At 38.7% G+C, this 18,661-nt stretch overlaps 1 protein-coding gene across 11 annotated transcripts in view; it reads right to left on the minus strand.

Annotated features, from left to right (window-relative positions):
• Nucleotides 1-18,661, minus strand: part of RBMS3 (RNA binding motif single stranded interacting protein 3) — a 1,423,334-nt gene that overhangs the window by 1,267,421 nt on the left and 137,252 nt on the right. Inside the window, exon 10 of one of the 11 annotated variants that reach the window (XM_014840935.3) lies at nucleotides 14,309-17,967. The exons of the other annotated variants lie outside the window; for them this stretch is intronic. Coding sequence (XP_014696421.2) covers nucleotides 17,806-17,967 — 162 coding nt within the window. The 3' untranslated portion in view covers nucleotides 14,309-17,805. Of the gene's footprint in view, nucleotides 1-14,308; nucleotides 17,968-18,661 lie in introns of those variants that run through there. 11 annotated transcript variants of the gene reach the window in all.

The following is an 18,661-nucleotide window of genomic DNA, read 5'->3' on the forward strand; positions in this document are numbered from 1 at the left end:
TCTTATCCAGAAAGGCAGCTGCTCCGTGCTCTCTGCATCCTACACTCAGCTTGTGTGGACATGGGCCCTGGTCCATGCACTCTCTGGGATGCTTCACAGGCTTCATTTAAAAGCCTACTGCAGCCTTTAAAAACCAAGTAAATTACTTTCACCGAGTTCTGTGAAATAAGGAGACTAGTTTTGTTTACTCTTTCCAAGAATTTAACAGTTAGAATGGTTTCCCCTTCCAGAAAAGTGTCTGTTTATGCTTACCTCTTTATTCTTTCCCCACTTTGTATTATGAGGTCTTGAAATAAGACCTGGAAAACAGCTTTCCTGGAGCTTGGGGTAAAACTCACCACTCCATCATTTTTGGGGATCACTTTCTTCTCTTTACAGAAGATAGAATTAATATTGGCCTCTAGGCCACATTAAGAAACAGCACTTTCTTTTTTTATAAGAACACATGAATATTTCCAACTTTGAATTCCCTGCCTTTGCACTTTAATTTTCAGTAATATATTTGAAACCAAAAGAAATTTTGACTAATTTAAAAATTTTAAGGACTTGAAAGTTATAAAAAACCAAACAATTCAAAAGTGCACAAAATTATAAATGTCCGTTCATACTAGATTTTTATTTACCCTACTACTAACTGGAAAGCAAATACATAGACTTACCTCCTAAACTGTTCATTCAATAGCTTTCGAAAAGCGATATCACTTTTCTTATGATGGCTTTTCCCCAACCCACCTCCTGTTTGTAGGGCACATAATAACCTTTCAATTAAAAGCACATGAATAAATATGCCGTAACGAATGACTATTTCAACCTTACCCTTTCAGACAAAGACATGCTCACCAATTTGCTAAAAGAACAGTTTCTGTTTACAAAATATCATATGGAACAAATTTAAATGGTGCACTACGTGTAGACAAACCCAAAATGTTTGCTTTCACTCATATGCCAAGGGACAATAAAGAGGTGGCCTTGTCTATAACATTTCAGTCTGTTGCGCATGTGCGCAATTTCTGTGTTTTGAAACACTCCTATGTTCTGCCTTTATTTGTCCCCAAAGGTGTTTTTCTGTTCCATAACTTTATTTTTAAGTTTAGTTTGATTTCATGATAACCATGAATTCCCACAAGGTTGAAAACTCGGTGAAAGTCAAGACGCAGAAAGAAGACGCATGTTCCAAATATAACCTTCTCATATCACTCCTCCTCCAAGATGGGTGGGAAAAGGACTGATGCCCCATTTCAGACAATGGACAGCCCCAAACGTCACTGGGAAAGCCCATCAGCAGATGAGGACGAGCAATCTCGGCACTTAGACTTCAGGCAATGATTAGCCACCACACTGATAGGCTCTGTAAAGGCTGTGATCCAAATGTGCACTTGTGATGTAGATGTGGTAAGAGCACACTGGTTCCACAACCATCTCTACTCACAGCTGTTAGTAAGGTTAGTAATCACCATGACTTTAAATACAAAAGAAGAAATGTAGAATGGGTTAAATAATATACACTGGATTATCCAGTGAGGAAGTATATGAAGTGCTGAAGAGCATAGTTCTGGAGCAGACTGAATTTGAACCTGTGCTCTGCTACAAGATCTTGGGCAAGCTAAAGAACCTTTCTGTGTGTCAGTTTCCTCATCTGTAAAACACAGATAATAGTAGCACATATCTCATTGAGTGGCTATGAGGATTAAATGTTTTATTACAAGTTTATGCACCTAGCACAGTGCCAGACACAAAAGTGTTTAATAATTGTTAGCTATTATCATCCATGTAAAGGAAAGTGGAGTGCCAAAGCAAATACACATTGAGTTTGGTTTTTAAACTCTGAGTAATTAAGGTCCTCAAATCATTTGAACAATTACAAACCTCCTTTTGCTTGAAAAATTGATTTAACAAACTCACTGAAAGTTTTTCTTGGTTCTCCACCATAAACCTCCTATGGTGTTATTGTGAAATAAAATAGAATGTGTTAGAGTAGCACATGTGGTTTACGTATCCCATATCACCTTGGTCCTGACCATCTCAGTGCATTCCCGTGTGCACGGCAGGCCAAAAGCATGGGGAATTACCATCCTCCAGGAGCAGCCCTTAACCAGTGACCAGTGGGAACTTGTATATGAATAGCCCAGTTTCCTCACCCTCTGGGTGGGATAGGTCTGGGGTGTGTGCCCTGCGTCGGCTCCCAGTTACCCCAGAAGGACTGAGCTCCAGTTGCCCACAGGGTAACTTGTTGATAACACAGCTTTAGTGACCCCATTCCTGTTACTTCCCTACCTCCCTATTGTGTTTCCTAAAGCTCAAATCTTGTCTGATTCCAGGGGAAACTCCAACTAAGACAGCCAGCAATATAAATACAAAAAGCTAAAAAAATGTGTTTTTAACAATATTCATCTCCAAATTCAAAAAATTATTAAAGTGCACACCAAGCAAATTCAAGAAGTTCCAACTTATTTTATAACTTTATTATAGAATTTCTTTTGGGCCTTAGATATTTAACGGTTTCAAGAGAACTTTTTACTTCTTTTTTAAATCTTTGGCTCACAAATGCTATCACACAGTGAACATTTCTAATCTTTATTTCAATCTCATTTGAGACTGGAAGAATGGCTTTTACCTTGTTTGGAGTCACTTGAACTCTGTGGGCTCCAAGCTAACTTTTTCTCCTGCACCTCAAGCTCCATTTGTGCCAACAAAACATGACTTTCTAGTTCAAAAAAAAAATATTTCAAAAGGCTTATAAAAGGTTTATAAGATGTGTTGGTGTCTGAAATGGCTCTGAGCTGCAGAAATGAATCAGGAACACTCAGATTAAGTTTCCTTTGAAATACAGAGTTTCCAAAAGGAAGGAGTCTTTGGGGGAAAATATTTGTGAAGACTTATTGCTTTGGTTTGTTTGTTTGTTTGTTGTTTTTTTGTTTTACTTAAAACATCTGAAGGATTGTTGAAAGTTTTCTCTTCAATAAAATTGCCCCTCTGGGGCTGGCCCCGTGGCCGAGTGGTTAAGTTCGCGCGCTCCGCTGCAAGTGGCCCAGTGTTTCGTTGGTTCGAATCCTGGGCGTGGACATGGCACTGCTCATCAAGCCACGCTGAGGCAGCGTCCCACATGCCACAACTAGAAGGACCCACAACGAAGAATATACAACTATGTACTGGGGGGCTTTGGGGAGAAAAAGGAAAAAATAAAATCTTTAAAAAAAAAAATTGCCCCTCAATTCTCTTAAAATTGCTCTTAAGAGACAATCATTTCTTAGGAGAATGAATATTTAAAGCTCTTAAGAGAATCAAATTCTTGAGGTTCTGTCAATCCAAAAAAAATGTGTTTTAAAGACCTTAATAGATGTCAGCATATGTTTACATTTATGCCAAATTTGTAAGGTCATTGGTATTACAGCTCATGAAGAATAATTAGTAAGAAAGACTGAAATTTCTTTACATTTTGCAAATTCATTTGCTTGCTTTCCATCAAAGTTAAACTTTTTGGTAAATTATTATCATATCCAAGTGTCTCTATGTTTTAAACACTTGAGATTAATTAAATATGCACCAAAAAAAGATATTTTAAAATTACCTTTGTCTATGCATGACTAGGCTAATAAAATAATTCTGTAGAGATTTAAAGATTTAAAGAACTCACTGTTTTCATAACCTATGCTACACAGTAGATGTATTTAGAGCTGAGAAAAATTAATTATAAATGATACTATACATGCCTGTTCCTCAAATATTTTAAATTAATTTGCTTTGATAAAAATGTAAAGTAGTAGGTTTCCTGGTAAACTATTTATTAAGTGCATTTCTTTTTAGTTATTTCTAATATTTTGCCTTAGAATTTGAATGGCCTCTTACTTTTATTTAAGAAGAAAAACATGTACAGTAATTACTTTTTTTGGTACTTTTTTTTGTTAATAACATACTCTTCTTCATTCTCACAAACAAATCCTCCTTTCTAATAGTTATCCTTTTTTCTTTCTGGTTATATCTCAGTGGTGATCTCTCCACACTCTTACCCCTAGATACACACACACACACACACACACACTACAGAAATTTTCTGTCTTTGCTTCTCTCTGTTTCTGTGTCTCTCTCTTTCAAACTTTCTCTCTTTGATTCTTTCTCTCTACTCCCCCCTTCCCTCCTATGAATTCTACTCTTCAGAATTAGAGCACAAATAAAGTGATTCATTAATTTGCCAAGATTGTGTTTATAAAAGAGAACAAGCAAGAAAAGAGTCAGTTGGCTTTGTAAGAAGAGAACACCAGTTACTGCCATAGGAGATCAATGCAGAAGCTCTTGTTTACATGACAATGTTAAATGTGAGTTTAAGTTCTGGATTATACCTCTCAGAGGAGTGTTTACTTATTAAATAAGGATAAACCTGTTTATCTGAGGTGAAATACAAGATTAAAAAATTCAGGTATCTAGGGGCTGGCCCACTGGCATAGTGGTTAAGTTTGCATGCTCTGCTTCAGCAGTCTGGGGTTCACGGGTTCAGATCCTGGGCATGGACCTACACATCACTCATCAAGCCATGCTGTGGCAGTGTTCTACATACAAAATAGAGGAAGACTGGCACAGATGTCCTTAGCTCAGGGCCAATCTTCCTCACCAAAAAAAAAAAATAAAATAAAATCAGGTATCTCTGAAATGCAAACACAATTCACTTATTTATGATCACCAACACACTGTAATCAAGGCAGGACTCATTATTCAGTGATCATTGGATTCATTGTGACATATGTTTCTTTCAGCAAGAGAGGGAAAAGCGATGAAACTCACAGCACAGAATGACAGAACACTTAGGAAACAGAATTTTATTTGTTCTTCTGTTGGGAGAGCTAATTACTTTTCAATTTGAGCCCTTATGTCTTGATAAACATATATTAATTGAACCTGATTATTTCCTGCAAAGTCAGAAACATTCAAACATATTTGTGTTACTACAAAAGCTATATAATATAGTGGTGGGTAGTAATGGCTTTAATGAAGTCAGAAAGCTTCAAGTGGCAGAAGCAATGAAAGAAAGGCACAATCAGTATATTTTCTAATTCTTCATTCTAGCTACAAATATTAGCCTATTTGACTCATCAGCCACATTTATAGGTTTATATAATGACTCATTTACATAAACAGGTCTATTTAAAGTGGACAATATCCGGTATCCTGTTCAAATTCAGAAAACAAGGAAAAGAGAGGTTCAAGCCACCAAGAGAGATTTAGATGTAAAGTTTGATTTGAGAGAAACTCAATGAACTGACTAGTGAAATCTGCAACAAATAGTGAACTCAGCCTTAGCCGCATTGGCTGTATCAGAGTTGCCACACTTTTCCAGTCTCAAGGCCTTTGAACTGTGGTCCCTCTGCCTGGGATGCTCTTTCCCAGATACATACACAGCTCTCAGCCCAAATGTCTCATCAGAGGAAGCTTTCCTGACACCCTATATCAAATATATAAAATAGCAGCCCCCATTTTTGTTTTATTTTTCTTCTTAGCTTCCTATCTTCCCTGACCTGGTCCACACCTACTTTTTAAAATTACTATATGTCTTATCCACTAGCATTTACTTTGTTCCTTTTTGTGTACTGCTTTTGTTAGCTCCTAGAAGAATGTCTGGTGGGGATTAAACAAATATTTGTTGACTTGACTAGAGGTAATTGTGAAGCATTAACATCATTAATTTTGACTAATATTATCTCAATACCAGGTAAGTCACTATGAGAAATCAAAGATATGGTTCTTTTCTTTAAGAAGCTTACAATCTATTTGATGAGACAAGCCTGTCACACATTATATTAACTATCTATTGCTGTGTAACAAATTACCCCAAAACCTTAGTAGCTTAAAACAATGAACATTTATTATCACATGCAGCTTCTATGGGTCAGGAATCTAGGAGTGGCTTAGCCTAGTGGTTCTGGCTCAGGGCGTCTCATAAGATTGCAGTCAAGATATTGGCCTGGGCTACTGACATCCAGAGGCTTGACGAGCACTGGAGGATCACTTCCAAAAGAGCTCACTCACATGGCTATCAAGTTAGTGCTGGTTGTTGGCAGGAGGCTTCAGTTTCTCACCATGTGAAACTCTCTATAGGGCTGCTGGAGTGTCCTCATGACGTGCAGCTGGATTCTTCCAGATGAGTGATCCAAAAGAGAGAAAAGTGGAAGCCACGACGTCTTTTATGACCTAGCCCTGGAGGTCACGCTCTGTCATGTTTGTGATACCTTAATGGTTACACAAGTGAACCCCACATGAGAGTGTGAATACCAGAAGGCGAGAATCATCTTGGAGACTGGTTACTACACACATGAAAGAAGCAATGAAGCATACATGCCCATGTGTAATTAAGTGCTAAACTGTGAAAACATTCAAGGTTCAATCAATTTTGGGAACTTGGACTTACACAGTTGGAAAGGCTAAGTTAGATGGCAAATTTAATCCTCATTTGGGCAAGGGTGTTTGTTCCAGATACTTTCAAAATATAAATTCCATCAATTAGTTTATTCAGAAAATATCTAATTATGAAATAATTTTTTATTCAATAAATATTTATAAACAATATTGCCTGCTGTCCTAGGTCCAGGGATTAGCAATAAAGCCTAGACCCTGGGAAGGAGGTACTCATGGTCCATTATGTATAAGGTCAAAATTTTGGAGCAATAATGCTTTTGAATGAATTTAAATACTTTGTGCAAGGAGACAAGAACCATCACCCAAAGCCAGTTTTTCTCTGGGCACTAAAAACAGAAATTACAAATACACAAAATAATCCCACATGTGGATGGAAAATAAAATAGACTTCATGCTCTTATTAGAAGCAATTTCAATTTCGTACAAGAAAGGTGGATTTTGAAAATAATCAGCTAAGTATTCTAACATCAAAAAATTCACTGATCATGATTATAATACATGAAGGAAAGCCACATGACCACCTTAATAAAAAGAATCCGTAGAAATTGATCTTATTCTCTAAAGCACCTCTACTTCCCTACCCTTGCCCACATTGGACTGTAACATCCTAGATTTTTAAATTTATCAGTCCACCAAAACGTTTTCCAGCCCAATGATTCTCCACTAGTATTTGTCACAAGAGTGAGTGACCAAAAGGACATTTAGTGGCTAAATCAAGTGTTTCTTTTAACATTTTCTCTTCTCCCTGTCCATTGCCTGATTTATTATTCTTACCTCAGTCGCTTTCAGGCCCAAGTCGGTAGCCTACATTAATGCTAATTTTCATCCCTCTCTAAGGAATTAGGAGAAAAAACTACCATCTCATAGTTGTTTAGTCAATGTTCTTTAAGACAAAGATTAACCCAGTGCACTGTTACAAGTAACATAAAATTCAAGTACAAACCAAACCTCAGTCTAACAGAGAAAAAGACCCTTTCATATACCTCTGATGGAAGATAAATGATAGATGTAAAAAGCCTTAGAACTGTGCAGACACTCTGACTTATTAACTCCTCTTCCGGAAATGACTTGGAAAAAAAAGAATGTATATAAAGAAGGCATAAGGATGTTCATGGCAGAGTGGTTTATAATTGTGAAAACATGGAAACAAATTAAATGTCCATCAAGAGAGTATTTCATTGTATGGATTTAAATACATAGCAATAGAAATACTAAGCAATCATTAAAAATCATGTTGAAGAACAATATTTTATGGCATAAACATATATTCACAATATATAGTTAAAATAAAAAGGCACTGAAAACAATTATGTGATTGACATTTCATATGTGCTTTTAAAAGTATGTATTTACTTGGAAACAAGCTGCAAGGATTTTTTTAAATGTCAACAATGATTTATCTGTAGTTGGTAGGATTGCAGGTGACTTGCATTTTCTTATTGAAATTTTCTCTTCCTTTTTCAATAAGCATGTGTAATGGATTGCATTAAAGGCCCAGCTCTATATTCACTGACTCTGGCTCTGGGATTAGCCGTGTGACTTGTTTTGGTCAACAGGATGTTAGCAAACGTGATGAAAGCAGAGGCTTGGAATGCACTGACAGAACAAGGCTTACTCTTGCTTTTGCTCCTCTGCTATTGCTACAAGAACATGCCTGGGCTAGCCTGTTGGAAGATGAAAGGTGGCACACAAAACAGAGCTGAGTTGCCCCAATTTCCCCACCTGACACTGCCCTAGATCATCAGTTGCTAGCTGGTCCCCAGATACGTGGATGAGCCTAGAAGATCAACAGAACCACACCTAAGTAGACCTGCAGCTGACCACAGACACATGAGTGAGATCAGCTGAAAGTAACCAAGTAGGCTGAACGCTGCAGGCTCCCAAACTAAAAAATGTGCTTTGTTGTTTGCCACTGGCATTTCGGGGTTGCCTGATACCCTGCATTACTATAGCAATGGAAAACCCATGGAGCATGTGTCTGCTGTCAGGGTTGGGGGAAATGGAAGAAAAAAGCAACAATCACCTTAGGTTCAAACCAAAAATGTTTAAGTATAAAACTTGTCAGAAAACATTTTTGAACAGGCTAGATTGGCAGAAATTTGAAAATCAATATAAAAATAGAACTGATGCTCTAACATGTGCAAGGCACTATGCTACGGTCTGGGAGAGTCACGAAGTGGAAGAACACGTAGTCCCTACCCCCTGGAACTCACATTGCAATAGTGGGAATCCCTCTTGACACAGACAGCATTCTCCGAGAGTTACCAACAATTGTATTAATATGCTACAGCACCAAAGAGCTTTAAATTGCTGACGTTGGTTAAAAATGCATTAGCTCTTCCCCAACATGATTCTGAGAGGACAGTAAAATCAAAAAGGCTGCTCTAGCCGCCCGATGAACTTGAAGTAATGAGGCCTATAAGTTGACTTGAACAGAAGAAAAGGATATTAAGCTTTCATGGAGGACAAATGAAAGTATCTACCTGTAACCTTTCTGACAACTGGAGACCCTTTGCCATTTAAAACTCTGCGGCTGTGTTGCATTATTCCCAGGCAGGCGAAAGTTTAATAAGACTTGTGGAGAACCTAACCTTCCAGTCCCTGGCTGCCTGCTGGCAACCCTAAGGCGCTCGCTGTGGAAGCTAACAATCTGAGCTAACATCAGGGCACGGATTTCTTCAGACACAGGGGCATAGGTTGGCACAGTAATGTCTGCCCACTGCCCCCACCCATCTGCTCCATGCATGCAAATAGCAGAAAGGTGTGATTCCAAGCCAGTCGCAGCACCCAGCACCCTTGGGTGTTTAATCTTGGAGATTCTGGTGGTCATTGCTCTTCTCTACTGCAAAACCTGGCTCCCCTGCTGAACGAAGGTGCTGCCCCTTTAGTGTGATATATGAAGCTTTCTTTGAGCAAAGCCCAGCCTGTCTGGTCCAGCCTTAATGCACAATATTCTTCCCATCACGCCCTCCACCCCCTGCACTCTGGTTACTGGGGTTAGGTATTTGTTCTTCTTGCTTTTCTCATTTCTGTGCTTTGTTCAGCCTGGGACTTTCATCCTCTCCAGCCAGCCCACTCTTCCACCTTCAAATTCTGGCTTTGCTTCACAGGTCTGGTCTCTCTCCCCAGCTAGACTGTAAAAATAGTAACGATAGTTACAGAACATGCAATGCGCCAGGCACCTCACTAGGCACTTTGCGTCTTAATACATTTTATTCTGTTCAACAACTTTAGGAGATCAGTATTGTTATTATTATTATTATCATCATCATCATCCCAATTTTCAGATAAGGAAAGTGAGGCACAGAGAGGCTAAAGCAACTTGCCCAAAGTCAGTATCAGTTCCATGGGCTTGGAGGTCACATGTGGCTTGTTCGCTATTACGTTACTAGTACCTGGCACAAAACCTGTATTACCATAGTATTGAATGAAGGAATGCATGAAATGTCTCCATGAAGCTGTTCCTGCAGTCAGAATTAATCTCACTCTCATTTGCTTTCACCTTTCCACCCTAGTACTTAACACATAAGTGTTTAACACATACTCTCATAAGGTTGGACCCCAATTTCCAAATAATCTCCACTTTCACACATTGCCATATATTCACACTCTAATCCGCCTTTGCTTGGAAGAAGTCAGGCTTTCACAGATAGGTAATTTCCAGCTCTGGCACCGCCTGAGAACAGCTGCTGCTGAGAGATGGTGCCAGGAGTCCTTGGGAGTGTGGGAAGAAGGACTGTGAGCAGAAGTTGGAGGCTGCTTGGCCAGCCTCTTACCCTAAACAAGCACCCTGGCCCCTCTGTAGTGAAGGGGCTCCAAGTGCTTGCCAGCTCACTTAGAGCCACCACCCAAGATGAGTGTCCCTTGCCAATCTCTCCTCCCATGCCTCCTATATCTTGACTTCATCCATAGTAACAGCGGAGGTTATGGAGGAAGAGGGGGCAATGGATTGCAGCCAGGCAACTAAGCAGGAAGTGGAAAGGGGAAATGGTGGTGGTCATATGGAGTACCTAAGGTCTGATCCAATTGTGCTGGTAGAATCACTGAATCCCCTCAGGCCAAGCACTAGTGGGGTTTAAAGGTCAGATGGCACTGTCATTGGCCCTCTCTGCAATTCAAGAGGAACCAAAGGAGGAGTTTGAGAGGGGAGTTCTAGTTCTGGCTTAACTTTCTCCACGAAAGCTATTGGCAGCCCAGCTCTAAAGTTGTCTGTTGACCTCATACTCTGTGAGGTGATTTCTCACCTCTGGCAGGGGACACCAGAGACTGAAGGAATTGTATTAAGGGATTTTTAAATTACTGCCCCTTAGCTCTCTGGGAAGAGAACTCCCTTCTGCTTTCAGACACTCAATTTTCAAATGGACTTTCTGCACTGAGGACCACTTACATTTGTTTACATTCTTCCATCACTAGATTGTAAGCTCCAGAAGAGAAGGGCATGACCACATTCACATTTCTCTCCTGCCTTCTCCTTTCTCTCTGCAAATTGCAAAAGGATTGTTTTATAAAATTTTTAATTTATGCAATTTAATTGCATGTAATAATAAGCAAGTGTCACTGCTAAAATAGATTAATTCTGATCATATATTTTGGTGAGCTTCCTGGCATTCAAAAGATCTTTGGAGCCAGGGCCCAAATTCCAACTTGCTGGAAGAGGGCATGCTTGGGCTCCCTGTGAAAGGCATTCATACATTTACTAGCATGCATCCAAAATGACACAGAATCCTGCTACTACCATCAGTATTAAGGCTTTTTTCCCCTTTCCTTTTTTAACTTAATGTCTGTGAAGAAAGCAAAGTGATTTAAAGCCATTGGTAAAATTCAACAGTGAGATGTCCCTTAGAAGACAGACGCTGTTAACATACTTATCACAGAGAAGACCATAATGCTGCTAGCGATGGTTTCCAAAGATTAATTTTAAAAAAGAGAAAAAAGGAATTCTGATATTGATGACTAGTAGATGGAGTAATACAAGAATAAAACAAGTGATCATTTCAAATCTGTCATTACATTTTATCTTAGTAATTATTAATTGCAATGTACTTAAACACATACTTGGTTTCCTTCTGACAGAATAAATAGAAGGTGATTTATAAGGCACTTAAAATATTTCACATAAAATATCTAATTTATTCCTCAAACAATGCTTTGCTTCAGATAGTTCCAGCTCCATTTTACATATGAGGAAACTAGAAGATCATTCCACCATCCAACTAGCAACCGGATGATTAAACAATACAGACAATAATCAAGGGTGTGGGATCTGGAACCAGACAGAAATGTACTCAAATTCTGGCCTTTCCATTTACTGGTTATATGACTTAGACAAGCTAGTAGGTAAAATACGAGCCCAAACTTAGATTTTGCAACTCAAAATCCTATGACACAATACCACAGTGCAAAGGAAAGCATGGGGAACAGAAGGGGAGTGGGAATACATGTGTACTTTTCTTTGCCAAATAAGACATTCCACCATTGTGGGCATATTTCCACTCTATGTGATTATTATAGAGTCTAAAAACACTTAAAAGGAAGAAGTAATCTACTCTTATAAACCCTTAGTGATATGTTGGTGGTGTTGGTATCCCATTTATTTATAATCTCTATACATGTTACCTCCTTGATAAAGCAATCTGAGGCAGTTTATAATAAAACTCACCACTGTGTGCTGGTTAGGTAATGGGCACTAGCTGAGGGGCCAGTCTGGGCCAGATCTAGACAAACCTGGGAAAGTCATGGGACAGAAGGCCTTGGGCTAGCACTCTGGGTTCAATCCAGGAGGCATGACTATAGATAGTAGTTCCACTCTAAGGAGAAAATATCAAACAGGCTAGATACAGCTGGAAAGCTGACACCACAGCTTGTCTGTGAAATTGTTGCTGGAACCAAGAAGCCAAGTGTACAAGTTAACTCTTGCCACAATAATGCTGTATAACAAAACATCCCAAAACTCAGTGTCAAAAAACAACAATCCTTTATTCTATACATCTATAGATCACCTGGGGCAGCTCTGCTTCATTCTGCAGTTTCGTGGGTGTGGGTCTTCTCCACGGTCTTTCATCCTCCCTGATTCAGAGGGCTTGGTAAGGCATGTTCTTCTGAAGGTGATGGCAGAGGTACAAGAAGAAAAGAAAAAGCACCCAAAGCCTCTTAAGGCCTTGACTAAAAATTGGTACCATTGCTTCAGCCCTATTTTATTGATCAAAGCAAGAAGTCAAGCTCAAAGTCACAAGGCAGGGAAGCACATTCTGCCCATGATAGGGTCATGATAATGATGCATTGCAGGAATACACAAAGAACTTGGATCAATAATTCAATAAATTACTATCCACCTCTTTGGCCACATTATTCGTATCCCTCCAATATGAAAACATTCCCCATCCCCATCAATGGACACCCATAAGTCTCACCCAATCATGGTATCAGGCTCAACATTTCGGACTTCATGATCTACATCAGGTCCAGACATGAACGGGACTTATGAACTAAAAAGACAAATTATTGGCCCATCCCATCGCCACACCCACACAATATGTAGTAGTATATGGAAACAGGATAATCACAATAAACACCTCCATTCAAAAGGAGGAAACTTGGTCCTTAGCCAATTCCGAAATTAGCCAAGGCAATTAGCCAAGTTCCCCAGCTATGGGAGTAGAAAATATTTCTTCATTAGACCTGGGTTCTATTCCCAGGGGAAGAGGAAACAAGCTGGGGTGGAGAGGTGGTAGGGAAGATCTCCAGTCCATTGTTTTCTACAGTTCCTGGCACTGTCCTCTGAGATATCCTTTCCTATCATCTTCCTCATTTGCTTCTGAAGAAGACATTGAAACTTAGACCTCTTTTTGGTGGCTAAGAAGTTTCCCCAGGCTGTTTCTTGCCTATAGAAAATTGGAGGCTTGGAGGTCTTTTTTCTCTCCTCAAACAATTTCAGTCTCTTTTAGTTCAGGCTGGTAGTACTATGGCAATATCATTTTCTCTACAATTTAGTGGGTCTTCTATGTATTTGATTCCAGTTCATTCCATGTGTCAAAATCACATTTTTGTCCAGACATCCCTCTCTCTCCAGATGTAATTACTAGCACTTTGGGCACATCAGGTGGTTGCAGTACCATGCCTTTTAAGATTTATAGGAGGTTTTGTCCAGCTGAAAGATCTACTAAAAGTCACTTTGTAATATTTTGCAGTGTTACAGCCACACCTCTGATTGGGTCTTTACTCTGAGGCCATGTTTTCCTGCAAACCACCTGGATTTGGTCTTTGTCTTTTCTGTTATAATTCAAGAATCATGCCCTGGACTTGATCTCAGTCCCCAGGCCATATCCTAATTTGAGAATCTCTTTCTGGCCGGAGAGGCTGAAGATAAGGAACAGTTTTATTTTCTTACCTAGCATATTCCAAGCTGCTTGCAATCCGTGTTTTCATTTGTTTGCTTGTTTTGTTTTTGAGCATCTCTCTTTATTGTAGTACTTTCCAATATGCATCGAAAAGCAAACAACTCATTCTTTCAAAATTTTCCTTGGAAACTATTTTCTCCTCTGCCCTTTCATTTGATTATGCTGCTCACCACTTTGAGTGCTTATACTATGCAACAAATCAGTGGGTGGAAAAATTCTAACATTTAGATTTGTGGACAGAGAATGTCCTACATAGACCTTAAGACCAAATTTATCTGTACTAACCAACTTTTCTAGAACTCTATTGAGAGGCATCAAGAGTTGGCTCAGCCTTAAAGTACTTAAAAATTTTTAATTGTACTATGTCTAGTTCTCCTCTTGGGACCCTATAGGGAGACGAAACGATAGGGTAGGATTTGGATCTTTCTAGGATTTTCAAAATCTTACCTTTGTCCCTTGGAAGGGCCACAGGTGCAAATGCTACTGGTCTGGAAGTATCTGGAACAGAATTCCACCACTTGTTATCCTCAATAAATGGTGGAGTCATGAAATACCAGCTATTTGATAGAGCTATTAGATGGTAAAATGGTTTGGTTCCATCAGAAGCACTAGACAGGTCACTCAGTTTCATTAATGAAAGATTCCTCCAGAAAGAGCTAACCACCATTTTTTCCCACAAAGGCTCTAGACTGATTACAAAGTTTATGATAGTGCCTAGGTCTATTAGTAGATGGATGAACTGTCTGTGGCCCATCACCCTCCACAGCAGAGCTAGTAAGTTCAAGGCTGTAGAACTACAGACGCTTTCAAGTACATGGGTACTTCCCCCTTTATCCCACTAGTGGAAACAAGAGACTAACCTATCAAAAGTACACAGCCTGTTCTCAATAAAAATAGACCTAAGCCTCTGACCACTAAAAATCTCTGCATAAATTCAGCTTCCAGCATGGAGTAAACTGACCAGGACTTCCTGGAAAATAAGGCAACAGACCTGGCTTTGGTGCTTAACTCTCCAGGGTCTGCAGATCTAACTAGGGACTCAGATTTCAATAGATCTAGACCTTCCATAAGTTCATGGAGGCTGTAGAGTAGGACGGCTTGGCCCAACTCATTCCAAAGAGGATCAGTCAGCCACTTCTCAAGCTGGACAAAGAGGGACTTTTATTCTAGCCAAAATGCTTGGGCAGAAGGCCCTGACATACTGCCTTATACCTTACATATCAAACTTAATATAACTAGTGTACTTAGAAGTTAACTTCCCTTGGTGGGCAGGATGCAATTTCCTTAATATGTTCTCCTTCGGGCCTCGCAAGAGGCTCTAGCTATAAATGTAGAGTATTAGCCACCTTTAGGTCTTCCCTAGAAGTCAGCTAATCACATACAGTCCTTGGTCTCAGTTCCCCAGAAGCAGGTATGTCACCTCAGGTTCTGTTGAAAGGAGCATGTTAGTCCACTAGGCATAGGAGAGGCATGGCAGGGGCAGTCAAAAGAGAAATGCTGAGTCAACAATAATCATAGCCATAACTTGCATAGTTTTCTACGTGTTAGGATTGTTATATGCTTCTTATGTACATTAATATGTTTCCTTTCACAGCAACCTCCACTTTATAGATGGAAAAAAGCCTAGACTCAGAGAAGTTAAATAAATTTCCTCGGGTCTTTCAGCTGGTAGATGTCAGCACCAGGATCTGAAGGCAGGCATTCCATTTCCACGGTCCCACTGCTGTGCCCTGGTCTATGTTATATGGCCTGCCTCTGAACATGGGATATGTACCAGTAGGGTGGCTTTGCCAGCCATGCATGATTCTTAGCCCTGAGGACAGAGATGTTAGTTGACTGTTCCTTCATCTCTTTCCCTGGGCACATTCTACCTCAAAATTTGAAAGCCTGACATGGATCTCACATGGATCTCACATGGATCCAGGATTCCATGAGGAGGAAAGAGACTGCAGTTTCCTTTGCAGACACAGCCAATCTAAATGTTTGTTCTCAGAACCATTTTGAGCTGCTCAAGTACTCAAAGACTTCAGTGGAAATTCCAGACTTCTACAACTCAGAACAGAGCAGAGATGAATTGTCTGGAAACTTCAGTATCTTACCTATGGAATCTGACTTTGATGAGCACTGGCTGTTCCACCAAGAGGAATTAGCTGCAAGTGATCTAACTGATCTACTAGGTGGAGGGTTATATCAAACAACTGAATGGTGGATAAAGTCTTTCAAATACAATTGTAGTCATTTTTATAATTGATTCTAAATAGTAACAAAAAGTGGGAACAATTACATCTTGTAGGCTGTGAATAGAAAATCATACCGCCAAGAAAAAGAGGAATAACTTTTCTGAATGCTGTGGAGTAAATTCAGCTGGAAGAAAAAAAGGAAGCCTTAGCCTTCACTGTTTAATACCATGTAGAATTTAAATGTGATGTGTTGAGGCACTATTCCTAGTCACTCTGGTTCTTAGAGTGGTATTGAAATGCAGGCTTTGTCAAAGCGTGAATAGCTTAGAATCTCCGCTGAACTCACACACTTTGGCCCAAACTTGGTATTTGTTCCATGTTTCTCATCTGCATGTATTCCTACCTCATTGTGAATACCAGAAACCAGGAGTTGTTCCTGACTCCTCCCACTGTCTCATCCCTATATCCTATCTCTAAATCATGATAATCCATTGATGTTAATTTAGCTGGAATCTCTAAAGATTCTTCTCTCCACTGCAGCACCACCACATTTCAGACTCTCATAATCTTGCAACTGAATTCCCAAAGTAGTATCCTAACTGGTCCCCTGGCTCCAGTGTGACTCCTTCTCACTCCATTATTCACACTGCTGCTGGTGTGATCTTTCTGAAATGTGAAAGTGATTCCACTGTTTAAAACTCTTCACTTGGGCCCTATAATTTTCAGGATACATTATAAGCTCCTTAGCCTGTGTACACAGCCATCTTCATCTGCTGTGGCTTATCTTCTCACCCTCACACGTCACTCCAGCTAATTCAACTAACAGCAGGTCCCAGATTGCTTTTTTCCTCTCTTTAAGCTTTGTTTTTGGTTTTTATGTGCTTGGAATGCCCTTTCCCCAAACCCCCACCTGAAGGGAGAGAGACTGGCAGAGAGAAAGAACCAGAGCTGAAACTAGAGATGAATGTGTATATATACTCATTCTGATGTGTATAGAACAAGATCTAGAAGAACCCTCACTAAAACTGTTCATCAGAATCCATAAGGAATGGGGTTTCAGGGAAGAAGTTAAGGGAGTGGTATTACATGATGTACTTTTTACATTTCTATATTGTTTGCATTTTTAAATATTGAATACGTTTAACTTATCTCTACATATTTTAAATTACATTTTCCCATCCTCATCTCCAGAGATACTGATTCAGTGGGGAAGGGGCCAGGATTCTGATCTTACAAAGACCTCCACAATCTCTGTTAATCAGTCAGTTTTGGGAACTGTGGTTGAAATGACCGTTTCCAACATAATAAGAAAATATATATTTTTGTTTTTAAAATAAAGCTCCAACCCTATTGTACAACATTTTTTTTATTATTTCCTTTCATTTTGTAGAGCTTAATTCCACTACAAATACACATTCTCTAAGTATATTAGATTTGAATTATCTCTAGGAATTATAATAACCTTGGCAGCCATTTTAACAGCTAGCCACATTTGAATGAAGAGACTAAATAGTCATTGTAAAGCATGTGTTTGTGCAGTAAGTTTCATAAATCATTTTAAAATAAAGGCAAACAAGAAAAAAATCTACAAATATAAATATCAGGATATCTTAAATTCTAAATTTTCAACACTAACTTAAATACCATTTGATTGGCTCTCAAAACAATGGACAGTCTCAAAATATGAAGTAAAAAGTTATTACAAAGATCAAATTTGGTATAATGTATACCTACTTCACTAAACATTTTTAAGTTTTTGACTTTGGGAAAATATAAAGATGTAAATATTTTTATAAATAACTTTTGAAAATATCTATAATGTCCTAAATTTCAGACATCAAAGCATCTATTTCTTTAAACATGTTAGTTATATTTTGAATACATTCTCCAGCTTTTAATTTTATTCCATCAATTACAAGATAGTCCTCTTCATAGTGGTTTTCAAATGGACTGCCTGCAGGAGCTTCAGAGCTGCATTTAGATAACTGTAAAAATAACCATACAACAACTCATCAGATCTACATCAAATCTACTTGAAGAACAGGCTTAATTATTTGAACAAAACATAAAGTTGTCAGTAACTCCTCAAGTCACAGCAGTTATACAGTTTTCTGTTATGCTGGTGGTCAAATAATAATCCCCACATATAGTATAACGTACAGTAAATGTGTTAGTACAAGAATAACATTATTTAGGTCCTGTCTCTATTCCCCAACATTGCACGTCTTTAGTTTTAACTTTATGCTTTGGAAAAATGTGATCACTTAAATTCTGTGAGTTTTCTATATTTGTTTAGTTTTAAAATTATTATTATAGGGAATACAACTTAAAACTGCTTTAGTCACATTTTCTGTGGTCATCTTCTCGTAAACATCTACATTACTTAAGAATAGTGATAGTTTGCTCTAGTTTGTGGCAAAGGACACTGGTAAAAACAATGCAAATGCACATGCTCATATGAGATTTATAGCTTAAAGGTTAATTAAAGGTAGAGTTAACTTTCTACAAAATTCAAAGAAAAAGAATATACATGTAGTTTATACAAGTATTTTCATACATCAAAAATGTACCTTTTAATACAAATATTTATTCAGTAAATTCTGTCTTATTTGTAAATGGATTATCTAATTTGTGAATTATTCAGATGCATTTTATAAAAATCTGAAATTAATTTCCTGC

This window comes from Equus asinus, chromosome 21, assembly GCF_041296235.1.
Source record: "Equus asinus isolate D_3611 breed Donkey chromosome 21, EquAss-T2T_v2, whole genome shotgun sequence".
Taxonomy (NCBI): Eukaryota; Metazoa; Chordata; class Mammalia; order Perissodactyla; family Equidae; genus Equus; species Equus asinus.